General features: G+C 37.3%; 1 protein-coding gene across 2 annotated transcripts in view; it reads right to left on the bottom strand.

The window, feature by feature from the left end:
* Positions 1 to 23,045, bottom strand: part of POLA1 (DNA polymerase alpha 1, catalytic subunit) — a 183,600-nt gene that overhangs the window by 108,383 nt on the left and 52,172 nt on the right. For both annotated transcript variants that reach the window (XM_063392979.1, XM_063392980.1), the window contains exons 27-31: positions 9,739 to 9,771; positions 8,087 to 8,179; positions 4,447 to 4,652; positions 3,071 to 3,203; positions 1,426 to 1,557 (exon numbers count right to left, since the gene is read on the bottom strand). In XM_063392979.1, coding sequence (XP_063249049.1) covers positions 1,426 to 1,557; positions 3,071 to 3,203; positions 4,447 to 4,652; positions 8,087 to 8,179; positions 9,739 to 9,771 — 597 coding nt within the window. The remainder of the gene's footprint in view (positions 1 to 1,425; positions 1,558 to 3,070; positions 3,204 to 4,446; positions 4,653 to 8,086; positions 8,180 to 9,738; positions 9,772 to 23,045) is intronic.

Raw genomic sequence — 23,045 nt, 5'->3', positions numbered from 1 at the left:
AATATTCAGAAATGCTGAAAGAAATGTATGGTGACATCTCAAGCCAAGAGAGAAACACCACTTGGAGGTTAAAATATACATTACATTCTTCTCCAGCTTGAAAGAGGAAGATAAGGAGAAAATAATTAAATTTAGGAGGGCAATATAAATTGAAAACAATATACATGGAAGAATTAAGTATTAGATATAAGACAGTACTCTTGGAAAATGTAACTCATTTAAATCTGTAGAATCGTAATCCCAGTCCTCAAATGTACTAAGAAAATTCATTTTTAATGTGTGCCAAAATTTTAGAGCAGAACTTACAAGCAGTATTTTAGCAAGATTCTGCAAAAGACAAACATTTATAGGAATGGGGCAGGGTGGGAAGAAGTACCACAACTGTTTGGGGTTTTTTGTGCTAAGCACAGTCTCTTTTTTCATTTTTTTCAGCAAAATAAAACTAATGCATTAATACATTACACCTTCATTTTTCCATTTAGGACGAGCTACTAGTTTCAATAGGGTCAGCAAGCAAGGACTGAAAACCCGTCACTAATAAAGACAGACTGCAAGCCATTGGTCCCTCCTACTCCTTTCAGACAACTTAGTATTCAGAACAAAATTAATTTAGGACTATTCAGCTCATCCAGCTGCTTTGCAAAAATAATTACAATGCAACTCCTTCAGCTCCCTTCTTTCAACAAGTATATTCTTCTCTTGTATTGTGCCACTGCTCAACCGCACCCGTGGCCCAGCTCTCAAAAGTCTTGGCAGCTTTGGGATGCCAGGCTAAGAACTCTCAATTAAGTCAAATACAGTATCTTTCAGTCTGAAAACAATGAAGGAGCTGAAATAGTCACATTGTCAAGTTCATCAGCTTGACCTAAAAGATCCCTTTGTCCATCTAGCTCAACCTACACTTTTTAGTTAACAGAACCAAAGTGGAGTATGTATTTGTGAAATAGCAATAAGCATTTTTAGGATTGACACCTGAAACCAGAAAGTGGCTCAAATTTCCCAGTCTATACATCAGAGGTACCACCAGATCCAACGACCATGAACTGAAGAGACTACAGGTTGAGAACAACAATGACTCTATTTAGCCAACAATAACAATTATCATTCCACAAATAAAAGGTTCTTCATCACCAGAATTTTCTTCTGCTTAAAACAAAGACTAAGCATTTTGTTTAAAGTAAGTTCTACTTCCAAACATGAATGAATTCAGTGAGATTCTACCAGTCACTATATGGAAATAGTTGCTGAGCTGATCACAATGCTCTATAAAACTGGATTTAGTACAGAAAACAGACTGTTTTAAAATAGAAGACTACCTCAACAAAAAGCAATGCCAAAACATATTTTCCCAGGAGGTGAGCTGGTTTTCTGTGCCACATTTCAAAACAATACCTAGCATTTAGCTATGAAGAAAGACATTTTTACCTGACAAATGATATATGACACTGTGTCTCCTGCCTTCACCTTTCGGCCTCCATGAGAGTTTATCCACATGGCAACGTGCACATGTGGCAAGGATTTTTTGTCAGGATAATCCTGGGGATCTTTTGTCAATGCCTAAAATATCAAAGAGGAAAACAGAAACATAAGTATGAGAAAAATCTGTTACTTCAGAGATGGCTAACTCAGAACTTTAAAAGACAAGATTACATAGCAGCTATCTTCATTGTTCTACTATTCACAAGTTCATCTGAAACATAAAGTAAGACAAAAATACTGTAACAAATGTATTTGCCATATGTTAAGCCCTAGGTACCAGTGCTTCAAATTTTATAAATGTTATTGTTAATAAAACAAAAGGATGTTTTTAAAATTATCATCTGAAAAATGCATTAGTATTATGATCATAATGCAATTGTTTTAAAATGAAACTAAATTGAAGATGACAACATTACACAAAATATAAAAATAGAGCAAGAGATTACCCTCTTCCTCCTGTTCCATTAAGGTCATACAGTAAATCTGAATATTGTGCAGCTAAGTGTATCTAACAAGCTGTGCAGCAAGGAGATACAACTGAATTTAAATATTTCAATGTATCTTGTACTGAGATGCCACAATGAGTTTTCCTTTAAATAAAATAAATAAAATGCTATATTTCAATATTTACTGTCATCACAATTCTTAGAAACCACTTCTACACTTGACCTAATAGTTAAATACATTTTTTCTGAAGTAGTAAAACAGAGGAACTTTAGGAATTTAAAGTGAACATTTTGCTATATATATATATATTTTTAATGGGACACAAAGTGCTCTTAGAAGATTTGCATCAGAACATTCTTTTTTTAAGTCAAACATAAAATTCATTGATTTCTCTACACTCATATGACAACCTGAACACATTTCTTAACTCATTAACACAGTCTTACAGAGCAGACAGATGTCCAGCTGGAGAAAGAAACAGACTTTGGATGGACAGTTGATAGAACTCTTCTATTAGAAGCATAAAAGGGGCATGTAATACCCAATCCACTGGTGAAACAACCCCTCCCTAACAGGAAAGGGAGTCTCTGAAGCTAAAAATACAGGTTTTATCAGTGAGGATTCACAAAAAAAAAAAAAAAAAAAAAAAAAAAAAAAAAAAAAAATCTCCAAACCACAACACTGTTGCTAAAACTGCTGTAGACAAAGCTGGGTATTTTACTTCTTTACTTTTTTATATGGAGCTTTCTAGGGAAATACCACGAGGGTTTTTTAGAAAACAAAGAATTTGATTCTTTTCCATTGCATTCTTCAGTTTAGGCATTTCAAGCCTGAAATATAAAGTAACAGCTTAGGAGAAAACTCCTCCTGAAAGCATCATGTCATTCTAAAAGTGCAGAATGAGCCTGGTAAACAGCAGGATGGGACAAGACACGAAGTTGTTACTCTGGAGCCTCCAGCCCCAGTAGGGCTTTCTTCCCTCATATTTTAGGATCTTCACAGCACATCCTGAACTATTCAGTACCTATTAAAATTCCTGCTATTTCACAGCATCGTAAGGATTAAAAATATTTTTGTCAGCAGTCAAAATATTCAGGAACAGTAAAGTTTTCCTGAGACAGAAAAGAGCTGCAAGATCACTTACCTTGTTTATTTCAAACTGACTTGCTGGGATCTGGCCACTGGCCACATGTTCTCCAATTTCTATAAGTTGCCTTTGAATATTTTCCACAATTATGTCTCGGGGCTGATCAGAAAGGATCTGACCAATTACATAGCTGCAAAAAGGGCACAAAAATTAAGAAAAGCTTGGCATGTGCAAAACCATTACAACAGACACAATCTTTTCTTCCCTCAGATTTTCTCTAGACATTAAAGAGTCTGAGGATGAAGTCTGATGAATTATAGACATTTGCCAGTATATTTTATGTTGTGTTTTATTTATTTTCTTATTTTACTAAAATCAGATTATTGCAAACAGTTCTAATGCTAAATAGTGATTTGGAACGGTTGAGTGCAACTTTCTGTTTTCTGCTGCCATATCATTTTTCCACTTATTATTCCACAGCAGGTATCCTAAGATGGGGAGAAGAGAACATACCAAGTAAGCGAAGTCTCGCCTATTGCTGCAAAATGTGGTTGGAAGATCTGCCAGCTGCAGAAGAGTTAGTCACTAAAGAACACTCTCCAACATTTGTATAGCTTTAATTACTAATACATTCCTAACTTGGAAAAATTTGCTTCTATTATGATGCATCTTTTCTTAGAAAATGCAAGTCTTAAGAACAGTAAGCAAGTGTGTGGTGTATTTTTACAGATGTGAAAAGTATTCATTTTTGGATACATTTGGACCATGAGCTGTTTAGGTTTTCAAGAGGCACTATACAATGAGTCAGCACCCAGATGACCACCTCTCCACTCCCTCTAATTTTCTTTCTGTGGTGCTAAATGTATTACTTCTACTGAATTAAAGCATTAAAAGGCCCTGTGCAATGACAATTAATAAACAGTCAGTCTAGTATCCATCCTAATGAAGTATCAATGGCAAAAGGAAAGAGAAGCAGTCTTGGGGAAAGGGATCACCTCATCAGGCTGCACCCAGTGCACTTCCAGCTTTTGTAGAGGGTGCTGAAAGTGCTGACCACCAGCTTCTTTACCCATCTAGGAAATAAAATATCTGACCTAGAACCTACAACTCCAAATGCTGACAGCATCTACCATCTTCACAAGATTTCAGCTCTGGTTTATTAAATGGTATTTACAACACTGTGACAGCTCAGAAGCACAGCTTCATTGCAGATGCAAAACCAGATAGTGAAACCAGGAGACATTTGGATTTGCACAGGTATAACCTGTTACCAATGCCAGAAGGTAACGTTTACCATGCCCTACAAAAATCAGCTAAATCCTAACAGTGACATTAGTTACCAATCTGTGCTCTTCAGCAAACACAGTATCAAATGGTTACAGAGTCATGTACTGTTTAAAACAGAGCAAAGACAATGCCACAAAGGAACTTACTTTCCAGTCTGTTTAGCAAGATCACACCAGTCTCTCCTGACTATATCCAGCCCTTTTAGTTCTTGTTTAGTTACATATTTCCCATCTCCTGTTGGTTCCACAGTCAGAGCAGCGTATTTCTTCTTCTTCAACAATAGCAAGGACTTGAAAATTCCATCAATATCAATTTCCAATAATTTGTACAGCTTGTTCACTTCACTTTTGATCTGTAAATGCATCAAAAACAAATTAAAAACAAATGCAGTAATTTTAACTACGGACAAATTCAAGTTCCATATCTAAATGCATTGTTCTTAAGTTGTTTTAACACAAGTTACATTACACACTGTGTATTTGCATACACATTTTAGAGACTGGTTAGATATCATTAATTAATTACACAGTGGTAACTACGAGCTATTATTAAAAGTAAGGTTCATCCATTGACTTTTTCAGTATCTACACCTTGGTATATCTATCTCCTTCACAAAATTAAGCAAGGCAGAGAAACATGAAACTGAAGTGACCTGAGATAACTGACTCCAACTCATTTTACTAGGAGAGCTAGTTCTAGTTCCATCTAACCTCTCACATAAATTAAGCAAACAAAGGATTTCACAGCAAGGACCTATTTACTAGGCAAAGACAAGAGATGATCACTTAGTCAGAAAATGCAAATGGCCTTATAAAAGCTATCTTGCAAAGGCACCTCTCTTTCCTCCCACTCTCACCCTAAACCAGAGAGGGGAGAAGAATTATGACTGCAGACCAGAGCTCTGTGTGTGCATGTTCAAGAAAAACAGGCAATTCTTTTATCCTTCCCCACAATAAACCTACCTTTCCTATAGCCTGATTTCCAAGAGAGGAAAAGGTGCTGGTTTTGTACACAGAGGCTGTGTTTTATCCATATTCAAAAGCTTCAAATGGCACTGATACATTGTCTCAATATAGTACCAAGTATCTCTTACCTCTATTCTAAGGGGACAGAAGTGCAACAGCTCAAACCAGCATGAACCTTCAACAACAAACTTTGGTTCCAGGACACATTTACCCACCTACTGGCTTGGCTAGAAGTTTCTCACTTGCTTTTTCCTTTTTACTTTATTCATATGTTTTTACTTTACATTCTTCAGCAGAGTATCTCCATATGCCAAGTCTCCTGTTCTATCTTCGTGTTCTACTCTTTACTTTCTTTCCTCTACAACTTACTTTCCCCACTGATTTTCATAACCATTCTTACTTGCACTCTTACCAGCTATGAACTATCCTTTTCTCATGTCTCACTGAAGTTTGATATGGATTCAAGTTCTTTTGCCATGTAACCCTCACCAAGAACAGGACCTTCAGGATAAAATCTCACTTGTTTCCTATCTAGCTTTAAACTCAGATTACCATTTTAACCAAAACTTTTCTTACAAACTTTTCATTTACATGTATAAACATATGTGTGTACTTAGTTTTTCTCACTTAGATCTCTGTTTTTGCTATTGCAGGAATTACCATTACTTTGATAACTCCTGTATATTTCTAAGTTTTGAAGGACATCATGGAGCAAAAACCGTTTTCTCAGGAGGTTCATCTTTTCTTTCTTGACACAGTCAAACACTTCCTCAGAACATCTTTCTGCAATTTTAATTTTCAATTTTTCTTTTTTACAACATACAAACCACGTGTTCAAAACCCAGCAATAGTTCAGTACTGAATGTACTGGCAAATCTGATTCACAAGGATGCACAGAAAAAGAGAAAAAACTTCTGCTAAGTAAGGACTAAAAAGGGAGTGGATATAAATAATGGAGCGTTAAGGGTGGGAAAGAACACACACATTAGATGGGGGGATTCAGAAAGCACATGCAAGAATTTTCTGAATGAAAACCCAAAATTAATCTCTTGGAGGAATGCTTCATTGCTGAAGACAACCCATAAATTCACACTTTACATCAGAACAGGGGTACACTCACTAACTGCTCTCACTGTAATTGTTTGCATTAAACCTGTGTGCCTTCATACAATCCACATTAAAGCAAAAGTAAATATTCCTCACCTCTGAACATAAAACTTTGGGAAAGATATTACTATGCAGTGGAGCAGAGACATTTCTTGAGAGTATTCCTCATCAGAACAGACAATTCTTTATCCTAATTTTAAGAGGAATTACTCAAAACAAGGAAAATGTAAATGATCAAAGTGTTTACAAAAAAAGCATCTGTCACTTTCTTGAGGAATAAATAAACAAACAAGAAACATGTGAAATGAGACAGATATGAATCACTTTTTTCTGCCACAAAAAGGATATTGAAAGCCACAACTACTGCAATTTTAATGCAAGGTTTGATTGTGCTGGTTTACAGAGATAAGTTTATTCACTTTTACAATTTTTATATGTTGTACTTGATTTTAATCAAAACATATCTTTCTGTCCTTTTTAATTAAAAAAAACCAACCTCAACTGATACATAATACAGAAGTACAATGGATTTAAAAAGCTTAAGATTTTATTCTCAATAAGAAGCTGACAAGTTCAAACATATACCTATTCTCTCAGAAAACCTGACTAATTCAGGAGCATTTAACCTATTATGCTGTCAGATTTCATAAAGTTCTTATTAACTATCCTCTGAAAGGTTTAGCCACCAAATGGGAGCACAGGGACAAAATTAAACTGGAATGAAACCACACACACACACAAGTGGAGTAAGATTAAACATTCTTGTACACTGCTATACATACACTTGAAATTATACATAATCTTGTATGTGGCAGACAAAAAAGAAAAACTGCTTTCTACCATGCCAGCAGCCCTCCTGCTACTCAGTTATGACATCAAGATATTATTCCATTTTCAGCTCCTGAATGCATCTACTTCTAAATGTACCCACTAGCATGAAGGTAGAAAAAAAATCCCACAATCACTCTCTGCCTTAAAAACACTTTTAATACCATACTGGATATGTCTATGCTTTCTTTAGTTTTTTTAGAGTTCCCTTTCTTTATGTTTTTTTAATGTTTTTAGAGTTTTTAGATTTTAGCTCTCATTTTCATCACAATTCCTCCAATCTTTCAAAAACAGTTTCTCTTATACCTTTTTTTTAGAAAGTTCTGAAACATTTCTGACTTTTCTTCCACAATTTCAGAGAGTCACAAAACTTCCACATCACTGATTACCAGCTCCTAATCAGAGTTCTTCTGTATCCTGTATACCATGGAAATTAATATTTGTACTTACCACTGGAGATCTGATAACATATTGAGTGTCATACAAATTACGTAACTAAACAAAACTAAACTGAGAGACATCCCTCATGAAAAAAAAATCTGAACTATTCATGTTGTAATTGAAATTAACATGGAGGAGAAACTGTATCTTACATTTTGGTTCACCAAATACTGAGATAATCTCCTGCTACCTTAGAATTAGTAAAAAAATCTTGTTATGCAATGAAATGTTTCATTTAATCACTTTTTAAAATGTACAGAATAGCTACATCTGAAAAAGAGCACTCTGAGATTTTATCACTTCATAGGTTCCACACATTGGGAAGTTCTTTCTCATGGCACATTCTCTGCTTGGGCCACAGAATCCTCTCTTAATACCATCTGCTCCACTCAGAGTAACAACACAGACCTATGGAGAAAATGCTCAAAAAGAAAGAGTTCATTACCTTATTCCCCAGCTTGAAGACCTCATCCAAATTGGTGCTGTTAGTGTTTATCATAATGGAATCTGTGTCTCCATAAATCACTTCAAGGTTCATCTAAACAAAAAAAAATTGCTTTGAAAAACAAAAAAGAACCACTCCATCTTCTACAAGTCCCACATAACTTTCAAAGTTCAGAAGTATCATTACCTATATACTATCCCTTAAACACTGAAAGGTATACTAGCAAGAAAATGTAAAATGAATTGTTACTGATAGCTCTGTACATTTCATTAAAACCTATTTGAATTTGAAGAGAATAAAGGAACTTCAGCCACTGATATGTTAAAAAGACCACTGTTCAGTTGTGTACATAATATGCGTAGGTAAAATTTTACTAAATGAACTAGAAAAATAAGTCAGTGCACAGGTCTGATCTTGAGGAGCAGCAGGAACTCTGATCAGAAATAACTTTGGGCTGCTAAAACACACAAAGATCACTTCCACAAGACTGCTGGACAAATTCAAGGACAAGGCAGGCAGCCAAAGTGTTTGAAAGGTAATAGCACAGTCAGGTATCCCATCCCATGTGCAGCCATCACAATACTACTGCAGGAAAAAAAGAGAAAATTCCTTAGATTCTCTATTTCAAACAAATCTGTGAAAGCATTGGCTAGTGCATGACAGCAACTGAGAATACCACAGCACTGTCCAGATTAGGCTGCTCTTCTTCACTCCTTCTGACGATGCAGATGGATTTGTACTTCCATCCTCCCTTTCCCATCTTTTAACTTCTGCTAATCCAACCATCCGTGTTTGTCCTCCTCTGGGCAGCAGATCTTTCAGGGAATGCTCCTTTAGCATAAGGATGCAGCTACTATGACCCACAAGTTTTATCTTCCCAGGTTGAACTACTGAACAATTACACCCAGAGATGAACACAAACACTTCCCTAATCCCTCCTCTTCGACTGACACTCTGCCCCTCACATCACTTCTGATTCTGATTCTTGTAACAATTTAAATGGCCTCCTTTGAGAAGATTGTATTCAAACACCAGCCATACTTCCATAATACTCTGGATAATGGAGCAAATTCTAGAAAAACTGAGGAACATAAAAAAGCCTGAGGTGCATATGAAAGGCATAGCAAGAAAAAAAGTGAAAAGAAAAATTGCCAACACCCGTAAATGTCACAACACCAAAAAAAATTGGCAGATGCATCTAATTGCATAATATTAATTTGAAAACAAAAATGAAAACCTGACATTTTCAGTGGTAGAAAACCAATGCAGCTGTAAAAACTGCAACATAGCTATGTCCATGTTAAACTCCACAGAGTCAAAAAACCACCCTGTGACAGAGTTTAAAGGATGCCAAAAAATAAACCATAATAAACCACTAGAATACATGGTATAACAGGTCTATGAGTAAACTCTAATTAGCACTGTTGCTAATTTGCTTGAAACAGTCCCACATAGGCTTCAAGCAGGGTCCAGATCATATCTGTGGTAGGAAAAGCAAAAAGCTATAATCCATCAGGAAGGATTACATTTGTAAACCAGGCATCCTAAGAAGTGATTTCAGGTCTGTTTGGGTTACAGTTCTCCTAGAACAAAAAAAATTCACCAGGTGTGCTCTCTAGGTGTTGTTGTTTAACGAAAATGCTCAGCATTACCTTCTGCACCATCTCCTTGGTATGCATCAAAATCTGAAATAAAAAAATAATCAAAGATTAGTGTATGATATAATTACAGGCTAACACATGCAAACATACCCATTAGATTGCTAACTCCAAATGCTCTCACCTTTCAAAACAAAGCAAACCACCTCTCTCCTGGCAACACACAGTCACCTCAAAACTCCTATTACACCAGTAAATTCTTGTTTGACCTTGTATTAATGCTATTATTAACTCCCCTAAAACAAGATTAAAACAAATCTCAAAATTGCATGTGCATGCACACATTCTACCTTAAAGAGAAAAAGAACACTGAATCAAATGGCTTAAATACAACCTAATCAGCAAGTGCCAGAACTAAGTCTCTTTCAGTAATTTAGGTCAGTTATTGCCTTTATATCCATCATCTTCTCTCTTGATGTCATTGAAGTTTTTCCCAAAACCATCCTGCCTTATTCAGTCCAGCCTGGATGGTGCTCACTTAAGATTTAGTCAAAACATTGATTTCCCTTGTAACAATCTCAAAATGGGTCATCAAAAACTTATGGAAACCAGAACTGGGACTAAGAGCTGGGATAAAGACACGATTCACCCTTGAATCAGTGGGGAAATCTGTGTGTAGCCAGGCTTGATACTCAACCAAGAATGCATCCCAAATTCCCCAAATGCTCTGAATAGCACCTCTCTGAACCTGAGAAATGGTTAAAGAGACCCATGTGAGCAGGCTCCTGCTTCCACCTCTAATAGTGCTCAACACAGTGGAGGTTGGGAGAGCACATCATCTGAAGCCACAGGTACAGGTGAAGCACAGAAAAGGGACAGAAAATCAAATGAGCTTAATGAAAAAAATGAGTAGTTGCAGCAGCAGGAAGAGCTTGGTGAATCCTGCACAGCTGCATGAGAACCAACATCTGGGCCATTCCTTCAGTCACTTGGCCACGGTTCCACTGTACCTCCCACCCTCCTTCTTATCAACACCCTGGTGCTCTGGCACACAGCTCCAGTTTCCACTTCCCTGCTTTCAGTCCTTCTCACTGCCACTCAGCATAAACCTCGGGTTTTTCTTCAGCTAATCCTGCTAGTTATATATATTTATACTTTAAATTTTCCCGAGGATTAATTTGAACAACATGTTACAGCAATGATAAATCAGAGTCTGTTAGGTAAACTCAATCTGGAACTCCAAAGATAGTCAGGCAACACACTATTTCAACAGCTTATATCAAATTTAGTAACCTAACCTCAGTTCTACTATTTTTCACGTTAAATTGAAGTACTCCTTGACCATATTTGCCAAAAGGCAGAATTAAGACTTGCAGTCAAGAAGACAGTGACAGGGAGCTGAGCAGTAGAAATCAGCAGGGATGAGGACAGAGAAAGGACAAACAGGCACGAGCTGTCCAGAGGGATCATGTTCAGGGAAATCTCATCACTTTCATAAGGCCAAGGAGTCTATAATGAAGTCAAAAGTCTTCACTATTGTGATGCTGACTATTGCTATCACAGCAAGGAATTCTGAAACAGGTGAAATCTCCACCTCTACACAAACGAGATGACAACACTGTCACTCCTTCAACACTAATGGCAAGTTTCTTGAGTATTTCAAAACCTTTACACAACCACAGTGCAAGTATGATGTTTTTGTCTGCAATTATGCACTGAAAGCTGTATTCCCCCTCAAGGCATTTAAAGTCAGGTTCAGTTCCAAACTATAATGTAACTTTGACACAGTTGAACTCACAATGCGTGTCCTTATCAGGGTTATTCCCCAAGCAATATGGATATCTATGGATTTACCCTCTCTGGCTCAAGTTCAATACACCCAGTTGATTTAAAGACCATCCACTGGTGCTGCCAATTAGGCACTCAGACAATGTGATGCCTCAACTCTGCTGAAGTCCAAAACTGCAGAAAGCTCAGCTTTGCTGAGTCTTCCTCATAAAAGAGGGAAACTGTGAGCCTTAACTGCAGATTCCTGACAGGCTGTACCTGTCACTGGAATCAGACACACACAACTCCATTTTAACTGGAAGCTTAAAAAGAAGGTATTCTACTCCTATTTATCTCCTAGTGAGTGATTCAGGTTTCAACCCCACCATCTTTCTATGGAGTTTTGAAATTATTTTAAAGACATATCAGTGGTACATGATATCAAACTTCATTTGAAGTAGTCAAAATTCCAACATATTCACCACCCTACAACCCTTCCTCTCACTTATTAGCTAACTCCTACAGAGAAAGGTTATACTTCTCCCTTAGTACTCCAAAAGCAAACAGGAGTCCTCGAAACAAAATTGAAAAATTAGACCAAAATTAAGAGTTTATGCTGAAAAGACAGGAAGGCCTATCAATTTTCCTTGGTAATCTCTGGGATTTTCTACTTCTCTCCCTGAAATAATTCTATAAATAATGAAAAAGATAACTTTTTTAAAAAATAAAAGAAATACCCCCTACTACCCTAAAAATTACCCCCTAAAAATTGTCTGGCTGTGCAAAAACCATTTCACAATTGACCCTGAGGACAGCAGTGGGTGTAGGTAATCACAACAAGAGGGTCACAAAGAGGTTGGCTTCATCAAGTGACTGGCATACGCTAGTGCCACCCATTCTGACAGGAGATCACTTGTAAGTGCCAACAGCTACAAAACAGAAGCTTAGAAAGTATTGCTAAATTCATTAATAAGGCAGTCAGTAGTTATCTGATTTCACAGCAACACCTGCATATTTATCCTCTCATTACCAATTGGATGATGGAATTTTTTCAAGCACATTTCAAAAATCTGCCAATTACAAGTGTAGAAAAAAAATAAACTTTGTAGTTAATTTTTCCCTTAACAAAGTACAGCTGTTGAGAATAATTGTTCAAGATCTTACCCTGTAATGTCAACTGCAGCAGAACAAAGAGTATTTAATTAGCAAATCTATCCAGTAATTCAACACCTATTATATAAAATGCCTTCGTGATTTTATTCAGGATAATTTGCTAAGAGGGTTATTACTGACATTCAGATGAAATTTAAAATTCCTACGCAAGTCGAGTCATAATAGCAGTAATGATCCCCCCAATCAGGAGATACTGTGTCACACAAGGTTCTTTAGCAATGCAGCAGCCCATTTCCTGACTTCTTAATTCCTGGGCTCAGCTCAGTGAGAGCCCTTCATGCCAATATTTCAGTCAGCAATACATCCTTAATGGGACTCTATTAAAATATCTAGAATAAAAGTGACTTTTTTCCCTATTCTTTTTCTTTTTTTTTTTTTTTGTTAAAGAGAATGACAGCTCTGCTATCATATCAATCCTGAGCAGTTTCTCAGAAATGCACAGCAGAGGAAGGGAGGTGGGAAGACAGAAGAAAGAAGGAAGAGAATAGGGAAAATGGTATTGGGTAGTTTCCTTTAGCAAATAATACTGCACTGCTTATGAGAGCCGGATTGTCTCCTATTCCAAGTAGGAAGAATTAATTGCCTGGCAACCCATCTGTACAGCCGTGCCCCCTCCCCCCAGCAAACATATACTCCTAAAAACCTGTGAGCTTCTCAGTACAGTGAACATCTGTGAAACTCTTTTAACTTTTTTTCTTGTAAAAGCAACACTAGCAATACACATTCTCTCACCCATGAACTGCAAGTCAATATAAACTTACAGACTGTAATTGCAGACAAGCCTTCATCAAACTGCAAAATTCCCTCTTCTAATCCTACCCCAACTCACTAATTACTCAATTATATGACGTTGTGACTTAAGACAGAGAATGATTAACAATAAATAAATATACAAAGAACAGGTTTACTGTTATTTATTACATCAAGTATTTTTAAAGATTCCTTACTTAAAAATCTCTGAAGAGTACCTTCAGATGAGAGCATGCTTCTGTGGACACAAGCTAAGATACGAGGGTTAAAAACCAATGAGACAGGTTACAAAACTAATATGCTTATGCAAATATTTCTCCTATAAATACACATTTTCTGCAGAATCCTGGGGTCACAGACATGAAGGAACAGAAGGGAAAATTTAAGAACAGACAGAAAAGAGTGAGCACAATCATTAAGCACATTGTATCAGAGAAGTATACACAAAAAAACCACCCCCAAACCAACAAACAAACCAACCCAACCCACACCACTCCTTGTGCATTCATTCTGCACAAGGAGAAAAACAAGCAGCCTTAAGGTCCTGTAAAATCTGTATTTTTGAAAACTATCTGTAGTTATCTCGAGTAGACCTGATATATTTTTCCACCTCATTTATTTACTTCTGCAATTATATTGTAAGAAAATAATTCTGTCACCTGCTTTAGTAATTCATATTAGCTATTCCTTCCCATGGGACAGAGGAATAAACGAGCTGGAAAAACTGTTCCAGTAACACTACTCACTAATGTAAGTATTTCTGAACCTCTGTATTTTTGTAACCTATTCAATAGCTTTGCTAGGATTTTGTCTCAAGTAGACTTTAGCACTGATAAACCACAGACACAGGATGCTGCAAAAAGATGTTATTAAAGAGGATTTTCAGAAAAGGTTTCTATTGCTGGACAAAAAGGCACATAAGCATAAGTGAAAGAAAGATGGAGGCCTTGTTTGCCACAGAGGATGAAGAATCACAATTCAGTCTTTTTATCAGAGGATGGACTTGATTTAGAAAAGTTTGAGTGATCACATTCAAGTAGTTAATAAGTTTGTTTCAAAGAGCTTTCACTGAGTATTTGCTGTACTTAAAAAATACATTCAAAGTTCCATTTCTCCAAAATGTACAGTCTTATGAAACATTAATAGCATGAGAAACACACCCCAAACTGCCAAAGTTTTCCCTTCTGTGTTGGTTTTGTTTTTCTTCAGAAATGCTGAAATTAACTGTCCATACTCCACCCAGCAAAGCTGACAGACACTAATATAACTTTCACAGCTTCTGTACATAACAGCAGCATTGGATGGAGCACCAAAACCTAAGGAAGAATGGTTCCAAGGGCTGAAGCAGTGCACACAAAGATCCAGTGACATATGTTTGCATGCCAAGAAAAGGTAGAATCTTTTGCCCCACAAACTACAGAAGACACACAAAAAGGGCAGCAACAGAAACGTGGTGAATACAAAAAAAATTATGTGTACTGTTGTCACATTTTGACAAGAAATGCAAAGATGACAGTAAAACACAGATGATGATGATGATGATGATGCGAATCAAATTAAAATCTGAAGACAATGTTCCCTTGGTGCCAGAAACAATTACATCCTTAAAATTCTACAGTACTTCTATTTCAAGTATTTGTGGTGAGCTTCACTGAAGAGAATCGGAGAACCAGAATTGGGTTTTTATTAAGTTGTGAAACTACTGATTTTTCTACACAATGTATTAGAAACCATGCTAAACTAAAGCAAATGTTGCCTGTTTTGGAAAGGGTTATTTTGGTATTAGGATGAAAGAAAGAAAGAAAGAACAATGAAACATACTCTTAAAAGCACTGAACAAGAATAAAAAACCCACAAACCAAACAAAAAACCAACCAAGCAAAAAAACCCCAAACACATACAAAAACTTCTGTGTTGGAAATGATTTTACAGTCTCAGAAACGGAGTGCTCAGCAATGAAGTTGAACACTTGAGTGCATGCAAGGTGACTGACCTGGCTCTGACCCACTGCCCAGAAGTCCTGTGTGTTCCCAGAAGCAGCAGGAACACATTGTCCATGTGAGAACTGGCTGTGAAAAATGTTGGTCCAGCCTGGGCACCTCCCAACCCTCCAGAGAAACCAAACACAGTTCCTAGAGAAGCACCAGGGCTCACACACCACCCATGGGGTTATTTTCTTTCCAAGTCATTCAAAACTGAACACCTAAAACAAATGAAGGAACAAGGATCCCTGTTTCATTTAATGAAGAAACAAGACCAACAGCATCTAAAAGCCCTTGAAGAATGTGGTGGTACTCAAACGAAACTTGGCTCAATAACTTTTATGATTCTTTTTTTATTCCAAAGCATTAAATAAATTTGTGCTTCATGAACATTTTGTACTTAACTATAAGATGCCAAGGTGGCTTTGCCTAATAAGATGACTGCAGCTGTATCACAAATCACAAGCAAAACCACTTCTAATTAAGAAAGAATATGACAAGCATCATTTACTATTTCCTAATAAAACCAAAACATGTGTTAAGTTATTCAATATTTAAATGCATATAGACAAGTATATTCTCTTTAGAGAAAACAACAGCATTTGTTTCAGTGGAATGAACAAACATTTAGACAGGAAAGCTTTACTTTGCTTTGTTTCCCAAACTGAACAGGTTTAACACCTGTTAATTTTGCTGTTATTTCAGCAAAATATAGTCTTTCACTAGAAAAAGTAAAATTACAAAAACAATAAATAATTCAAATTAATTAATAATAAATGAAGGTTTCCTTTTTGGTCAGACAAGTTAGAATCCAGCCAAGGTTTAAAACCAGAGCACAGAAATTTTTCTCTGAATAACAGTAAAATCAATTCCAGAATAGGGAATAATAACCATACCATCCTCCACGTCATGTTTAAAATGACAATGTTAAAAGTTATCTTTCAAATATATAAGCACGTCTCTCAATCTTGAAGTGACAGAAATGGAACTGTCCCGTCTCCATGGAAAGTTATTCTCAAAGCCATCTAACTAGAAGCCCTGGAGAAATCAGGGAGTATGTCTCAGAATCAGTAGAGAAGACTGCTTTTTAAAAAATATCATGCTTATAAAGCTGAAAAAAAAAAAATTAGTACTCCAAAGACTAGACATTTTTTAAGCAGTAGATAAACTCAGTGCACTATCTGAGATGACAACAAACTCCCTGAGAATCAAATTTTCCTGCCCTTTGTTTTGGGGGTGTTTTTCTTAATAAGAAGCAAAAAACTGGAATTAAAACTTTTCTAAGGTTCTCCTGGTCAGCATCTTTTAAATAATAACCACAACTTGTGTGCTTGGAGAAAAAGGAAGGCCTGGGAGAAGACAAGCAAGTGCTAAAGAGAAAAATAGATGCAGAACACACTTGCACTACCTCATGAGTACCCTTAAAAGCAAAAGGTCTTCTATGAACAGTACAGCCTTTTTCTTCAACAACCATGAGCATTTTGCAATAGCTACACTAAGCAGAACAAGGCAATCTCTGACTAGATACAGGTAATATCCACTGAAAATGATCCTGGCATTTTATAGGAGATAAGAGGATATGGTAGTCTTGGTAATGAATAGATTGTGTGTGGATGTTGTGTCCATCAAAAAATCCTTAGAAGTGGTTAGAACAGCTTTAAAACTGTTCTTTCATTATGACTAAGTGATTGTCTATCAAAGCAACATTTATGCAAATTCAGAAAAGCATTTTAGCCTCTAATTAGCCTCCAAAGAAAGTTCTCTTACCTAATTTCTTAAATGTCATGCGGGATTTTCATAAAGCATATAATTTTGTTTCATTAAATTAGATATATTTAGACAACACGACAGGTGTTTTTATCAAGTTAAACAATACTTATTCATCCTCCGTGGCTGCAGCTGGTGTCGGCACCAAGAACTGCTTGGACAAGTAAAGATCCATTTGCCTAAATGGGGCAGAATCACCCGTGCCAACAGGCTTCCCAGGCTGGAAAGAGAGCCTTGAGGCAGCACTGCGAGGGGCAGGCTGTCCATGCTGCCAAGCAAAGGCTGGGATATGTGAGCAGGAGGGACTCTGTAACCAACAGCACATCCATGTGCGTAAGGGAGCGCCTCCAGCACAGCCTTACAAAGCTCCTGAACCTTCTAGGTCATCTCTCTGCTCTGCAGGAAAGGACCATTCTGAAAGACTGCAAAATAATCTGCTTCAGATCGCAATGACTACGAGTGTGAGCCTCAATGACTAAGCAAGAAGTCCCTGTACATTCAGCTTCCCAACTCTACTGGGATGTTCAAGGTTCCACCAAAGCTACTCAAAGGCAAAAGATGAGAGATCAAGTGTATATGAATGCCAAGAGGGTTCACAACTGTACTTAAAAAAACCCAGCACCGTTTTAATTTTTCATTTACCCTCAGAGTAATAATAAAAATAATTATGTTTCCACAAGATGTTACTTATGCAGGCTATTTTACAAACACACTGTCCCCTCAAACGCGTTCCCTGGAACAACAGACAGGATAAATTCTGCTGGATCCAGAAAAATCCATTTATTTATGGATTTTTCTCCTCTCTGCTGTCAGCCTGGAACACCACTCCCTGTCACTCTGTCTTACACTGCATCTAAATCTTCAGTCCCACAAATCTTGTTGGAATACTTCCTCCAAGCCTTCAGACACAGCTCTGTGTGCAGATTTCTCATCTCTTTTAGCTGTGTGGTAAAAGCTTTCTTAGGTGGTGCCAGGGACAAAAAAACCTTATGAGGAGCCACTGAGGTCACTTGGTCTGTTCAGCCTGAAGGAGACTGAGGGGAGACCTCACTGCAGGTCCAGCTTCCTCCTGAGGGGAAGAGCAGGGGCAGGCACTGATCTCTGCTCTGTGGTGACACTGACAGAACCTGAGGGAACGGCCTGAAGCTGTGTCAGGGAAGGTTTAGGTTGGGTATCAGGAAAAGGTTCTTCCCCTAGAGGGTGGCTGGGCACTGGCACAGGCTCCCCAGGGCAGTGGTCACAGCACCAGAGCTCAGGAAGTGTTTGGATGATGCTCTCAGGCACAGGGCCAGGAGTGGGACTCGATGATCCCAATGGGTCCCTCCCAATTCAGCATATTCTGTGATTCTGTGAAACACTTTCAGCTCTACATGGCACACTTCACATTTCCTGCTTCAGGCAGGACCTAGGGATTGCTCCAAAGATTTGAAAATGCAATGAGGAACATGCATTGTTAATAGCGTGAAGTCCCAGCCATCGTTCTGATCTGTTCAATATGACTTCTTTACAGCACTTGAAGAAGCTGGATTGGATACAGATGGAAAGAGCTCCTGACAGTCTGTCAGAGTCAGGCACAGGTTTAGATTACCTCTTAAAAATGAGCTTCCTGAATTCCCTAGATATGTCTGACAAGAAAACCAACAACCAACCAAAGCCCAAGACAGAGCTCCTCAGGACATGAAAGACTCTCCTAGAACAAAGTAAGCAGTTACAAGGCATGTCAGAAATAAAATCCACTAGCCAACCAAACGACTGTAAGATATATAATGTAGAAATAATTTTTTTTAAAGGCTCATTTAAGCTTTTTAACTATTTTTAAACTAACTGCAAAAGAAAATTACAAGTTAACAATCCTAAATTGCTTGTTAAATAGGGCTTGCAACTCTAAGTCAGGAATAGGAACTGCAGGGCGGGCTGGGGCAACTTTGCCTTCCAGATTTTTCTATAAGGATGTACAGGAATAAAAGGGTCCATGTCATTGGAAGCTATTGCCTATCCACAGACATTCTCCATACCACATATATCATAATCACCTAAGAGCTAAGGATGGAACTATATTTTATGTCAGAGAGCTCCTGAAGAAACAGAAATATGTTCAATGACAATTCTGGGAGTGCTCCAATTGAGAAAAGATAAGTTTCATGTAAAAGCAAATTCCTGAAAGGGACCACCTTATTATTATCAGCCTTTAGGATTTCAGCAGCTAGTGGTCACCTGGGTCAATGACCTAAAATTGTAGTTTAGGGCATTAATACCATTTGTAGTCTGTCTCATAACCCAGGAGGCTTGTACTGCTTTTAAAAATGGAGGTTAGTGGCTTATCAATGGATACATGTACTTTTTTCAGGACTATGAACTTATGCAAAGAAATTACAATTTCAGAAGTTTCTTTTATGCATTAGTCTGTTGTTAAGCACTCCACGTACAGCCCACCCAGTTCAGTATTTAGAGGTTTGAAATTAACAGCAGTATGACTTCATTACTAATGAAGGCAAGTTGCTAAGCTGTCATTGTACAATCCCACAGGACATGGATTTGTTTGTTACTTGTAAAGAATATGGAAATTTGAAGACTAAGAAAACAGACAAATGTATTTAACCTTTCAACATGACCCTCTAGGAATCCAATCCAAATACTGACTTTTAGCCACATAACAGATTAATGTAGTGGAGTTTTGCCACTCATTCAATCCACATAAATCACATAAAAAGATACTGCTCAACAGGAATACATTTCTATTCTAATGATGGAAAAACCTTAATTACAAATGCAACTTAAGCATGCTACCTCCATAAATCCATTACTACAAGAGAGGCATGCTGATTATTTTTTAAATCTTTAATTTGTCATTTAGACCTACTGTTATCTCATTTGTAAAGAATTCAAAATACATTTGCACAAAACTAGATTTCTAAAACATTAACAATGTTTATAAATGTCTCACTTATTTCCCTACAATTTGACAGGATTGATTTCGTGCTACATACTCCAACTCAATCAATCTTCGACTTCAGAAATTTTCATTTAAATTCCTCATCCCACAAATTCTGTTAAAAGAAAGAACATCACAACCTAAAGGTTTTGTTTAATCTAAAAACATAGCTAATAAGCTTTCCTACTACTTATTACAGGAGCTTGAATTGTTAATAAAAAACTCAGCTTTCACTCATATGCCAAGGAAACCTTCTTTCAAAGCGCTCTCTTGCTCTCACTTTTCAGTTGAAGTAGAAGGCAGCAGCACTGATTAACATTATTGTCACACCAGTCATTCAATATCCTCATTAGAATTATATCTGAAATGAGACCTGCAGGGCCCTGAGTTTTAGTGCCAACGTAATAATCCAGCCACAAGCACTGGTGGACAGTGGCTTCATTTCATCCACTGCTGTTACAGATACAAATGTTGCTAAGCTGCTTTTAATGCCCTCAGATAACGACAGGTGCCTAAAATAACACACAAACAAAACAACCAACCCCCAAAACAGAAGCAAACACAGGGATATGCTGCAGGAATAAAAATCCTTGTAAGAATTTGGTGGTATTTTAAGGCCTGGTTTGAACCTGGATTAAAAAAACCAGACTTAATTACAAAAGCACAGGCTGGCTGAGGTTGGTAGGGACCTCAGGAGGTCACCTGGTCCAGCTCCCCACTTCAGACTGGGGTTGTCCAGACACCCTTGGGTATCTCCAATGATGAAGATTCCACACATTCTCTGGGCAAGCTGTGACAGGTCTCAGTCACCCTCACAGTAAAAAAGTATTTCCTGATGTTCAGATGGATCTTCCTCTGTGCCTCAGTAAACAAGGAAAACCAAACCAATCAAACAAACACACACAAAAATCTATTATTAAAATGACACAAATGTAAAAAGAATAAAAAAAGCCCATACATATTCCATTGAGAAGGCTGAAGAATATCAAGTGCCTATTTTAAATATCATTTTAAAAAAGAGAAAAAAAAATCAGGAATATTGAACTTTTTACATATTAAAAATACATTAACTCTTCTGGGTTAAAAAAAAAACAAAACCAAAACACCCCTGCCCACCAACCTCCACAACACTGAAGAGATATTGCTGCTTTCTGAAAGAGGTAACACTACTTTTGGTAAGGCTTGATAAGCTGTGAAACAAGAGATTTTGAAATATTTTCCCAGGAAATATACATGAAAGATGGCTGATAAGAGAAGCCTGTTCTCTTCTGCAGGTCATGTTCTTAGACACAGTAGCCCAGAGGCACCTTATGTTTACAAACTTGAACATTTATTTTGACCCTATGTATAAATACAACTATAGGAAGATATTTAATATTCAAAGTCAAGAATCAACCACAACTTGACCAAGATTAATGAAAATATTACCCTAAAATATGACCTAGGATGGACTTCACTGCATCCTTCTCAGGTTTATAACCTTATGATATTGGCATCTACCACCTTAAAAGGCTGATGTGCACTGTGACAGTTCTCTCCTTGGCCATCACTGTATAGTTGCTCAGACTAATTCCATTTAATTATAATTGATCAACTGTCCCATTCACCTGAACTGCTAAGATTTTTTTTCTGTTCAAGTTCTGCCTTTTCATGAGCACTTGCTCTCCTACAATCCATCACACAAGAAACTGTCAAAAAGCTGAAATATGGCAAATTCAAAGTATTTGAATATTTATTTGATTAAAGTATAGAAGATTATCCTTATTTGGCTAAAGTACAGAAGATTATCCAGTAGAAGAGAAAGGTAATTAACATCTAATTTCAAAGCTTTTCAAAAGAGCCTCATCCCAACCACCATAAGAGATCTACACTAAAGAAATTTCTCATTTTCATTCAAAAAGGCACACCTGGCAGACCAACAGTAACTGTAGGAAAGAGAAAACAGAAGACAAAGAGGCATTCAGATCAAGCAAAAAACATGTTCCCCACTTTCTTCCACATGTGCTTGCAGTCCTATCATCAGCTAAGTAACATCTGACTAAACGAGGTACGCTCACCCTAACACAGAGAGGTAATTTAACAGGTTACATAGAGGAGAAAAGATATTTAAATTGCCTGGAAGCTGAGAAATAAAAACAACTTACAAAGTCTGTACCATACAGACCTTTAGAGCGATTCTGAAAACGATGTGCCGACACTGGTGGTTGAATTTTCAAGCTTTAAAACAAAATCATTATGCGGGTAATTTTTCAACAATGGCAAAGCAAAATCTCCAGGTTAAGCTGGTGATTCACAATGGACCTGTCTTGCACCAGGTTACAAAATTCTCAGCACTGACACAATGCCATGTGCAGTTGGGACTTCTGCAAAAGATGGTGCCTACTTTGAGAGAACATCTGCTGTCTCTGGTACTAAACATTTTAATTTCCATATACTTCAAGCACTCTTTTCTCCTAAGGCTTTCCACTGTGCTGCAGAAGATACCATAAGCAAAAGAAGAGGGTGGGGGGAAAAGATCAAAGACTTCTACAGGAACCTTCAAGGACACGACAGGTTTTTCAAGTATCTTGTTAATTAAAGAAAAAGGTCCATATATTAGAAGAAAATACCAAGAAAGTTGTTACCAATACAGAAATTCTACATGATTAGAACAGAAAAAATATTGTAATGAGTCTTCAAAAACTGGGTAAACTAACACGGACTGAAAATCAGTGTGAGGCTCATGTCAGCCTACTGAAAAAGCAATAATCCAGGAAAAACAGCAGTCTTTACTTATCAAAGGATGATATTTCACAAAAACCACCTCTGATCTCAACAGTGAGCAATATCTGAGGGGCTTATGAGGCAGATCTTCCATACTAATGCTTCCCTATAGGGAAAACAGAGACAGCCAAATCCAAGAAACACACATGTCCCCCGAATCCAAGTCAGTAGTTCCCAGTGAACACCTGGAGGGAGAAGGCTACATTTTAAGATAAGCTGTCCCTCAC

This window comes from Prinia subflava, chromosome 3 (assembly GCF_021018805.1).
Source record: "Prinia subflava isolate CZ2003 ecotype Zambia chromosome 3, Cam_Psub_1.2, whole genome shotgun sequence".
NCBI lineage: Eukaryota > Metazoa > Chordata > Aves > Passeriformes > Cisticolidae > Prinia > Prinia subflava.
This window is presented reverse-complemented; position numbering and strand designations above follow the sequence as displayed.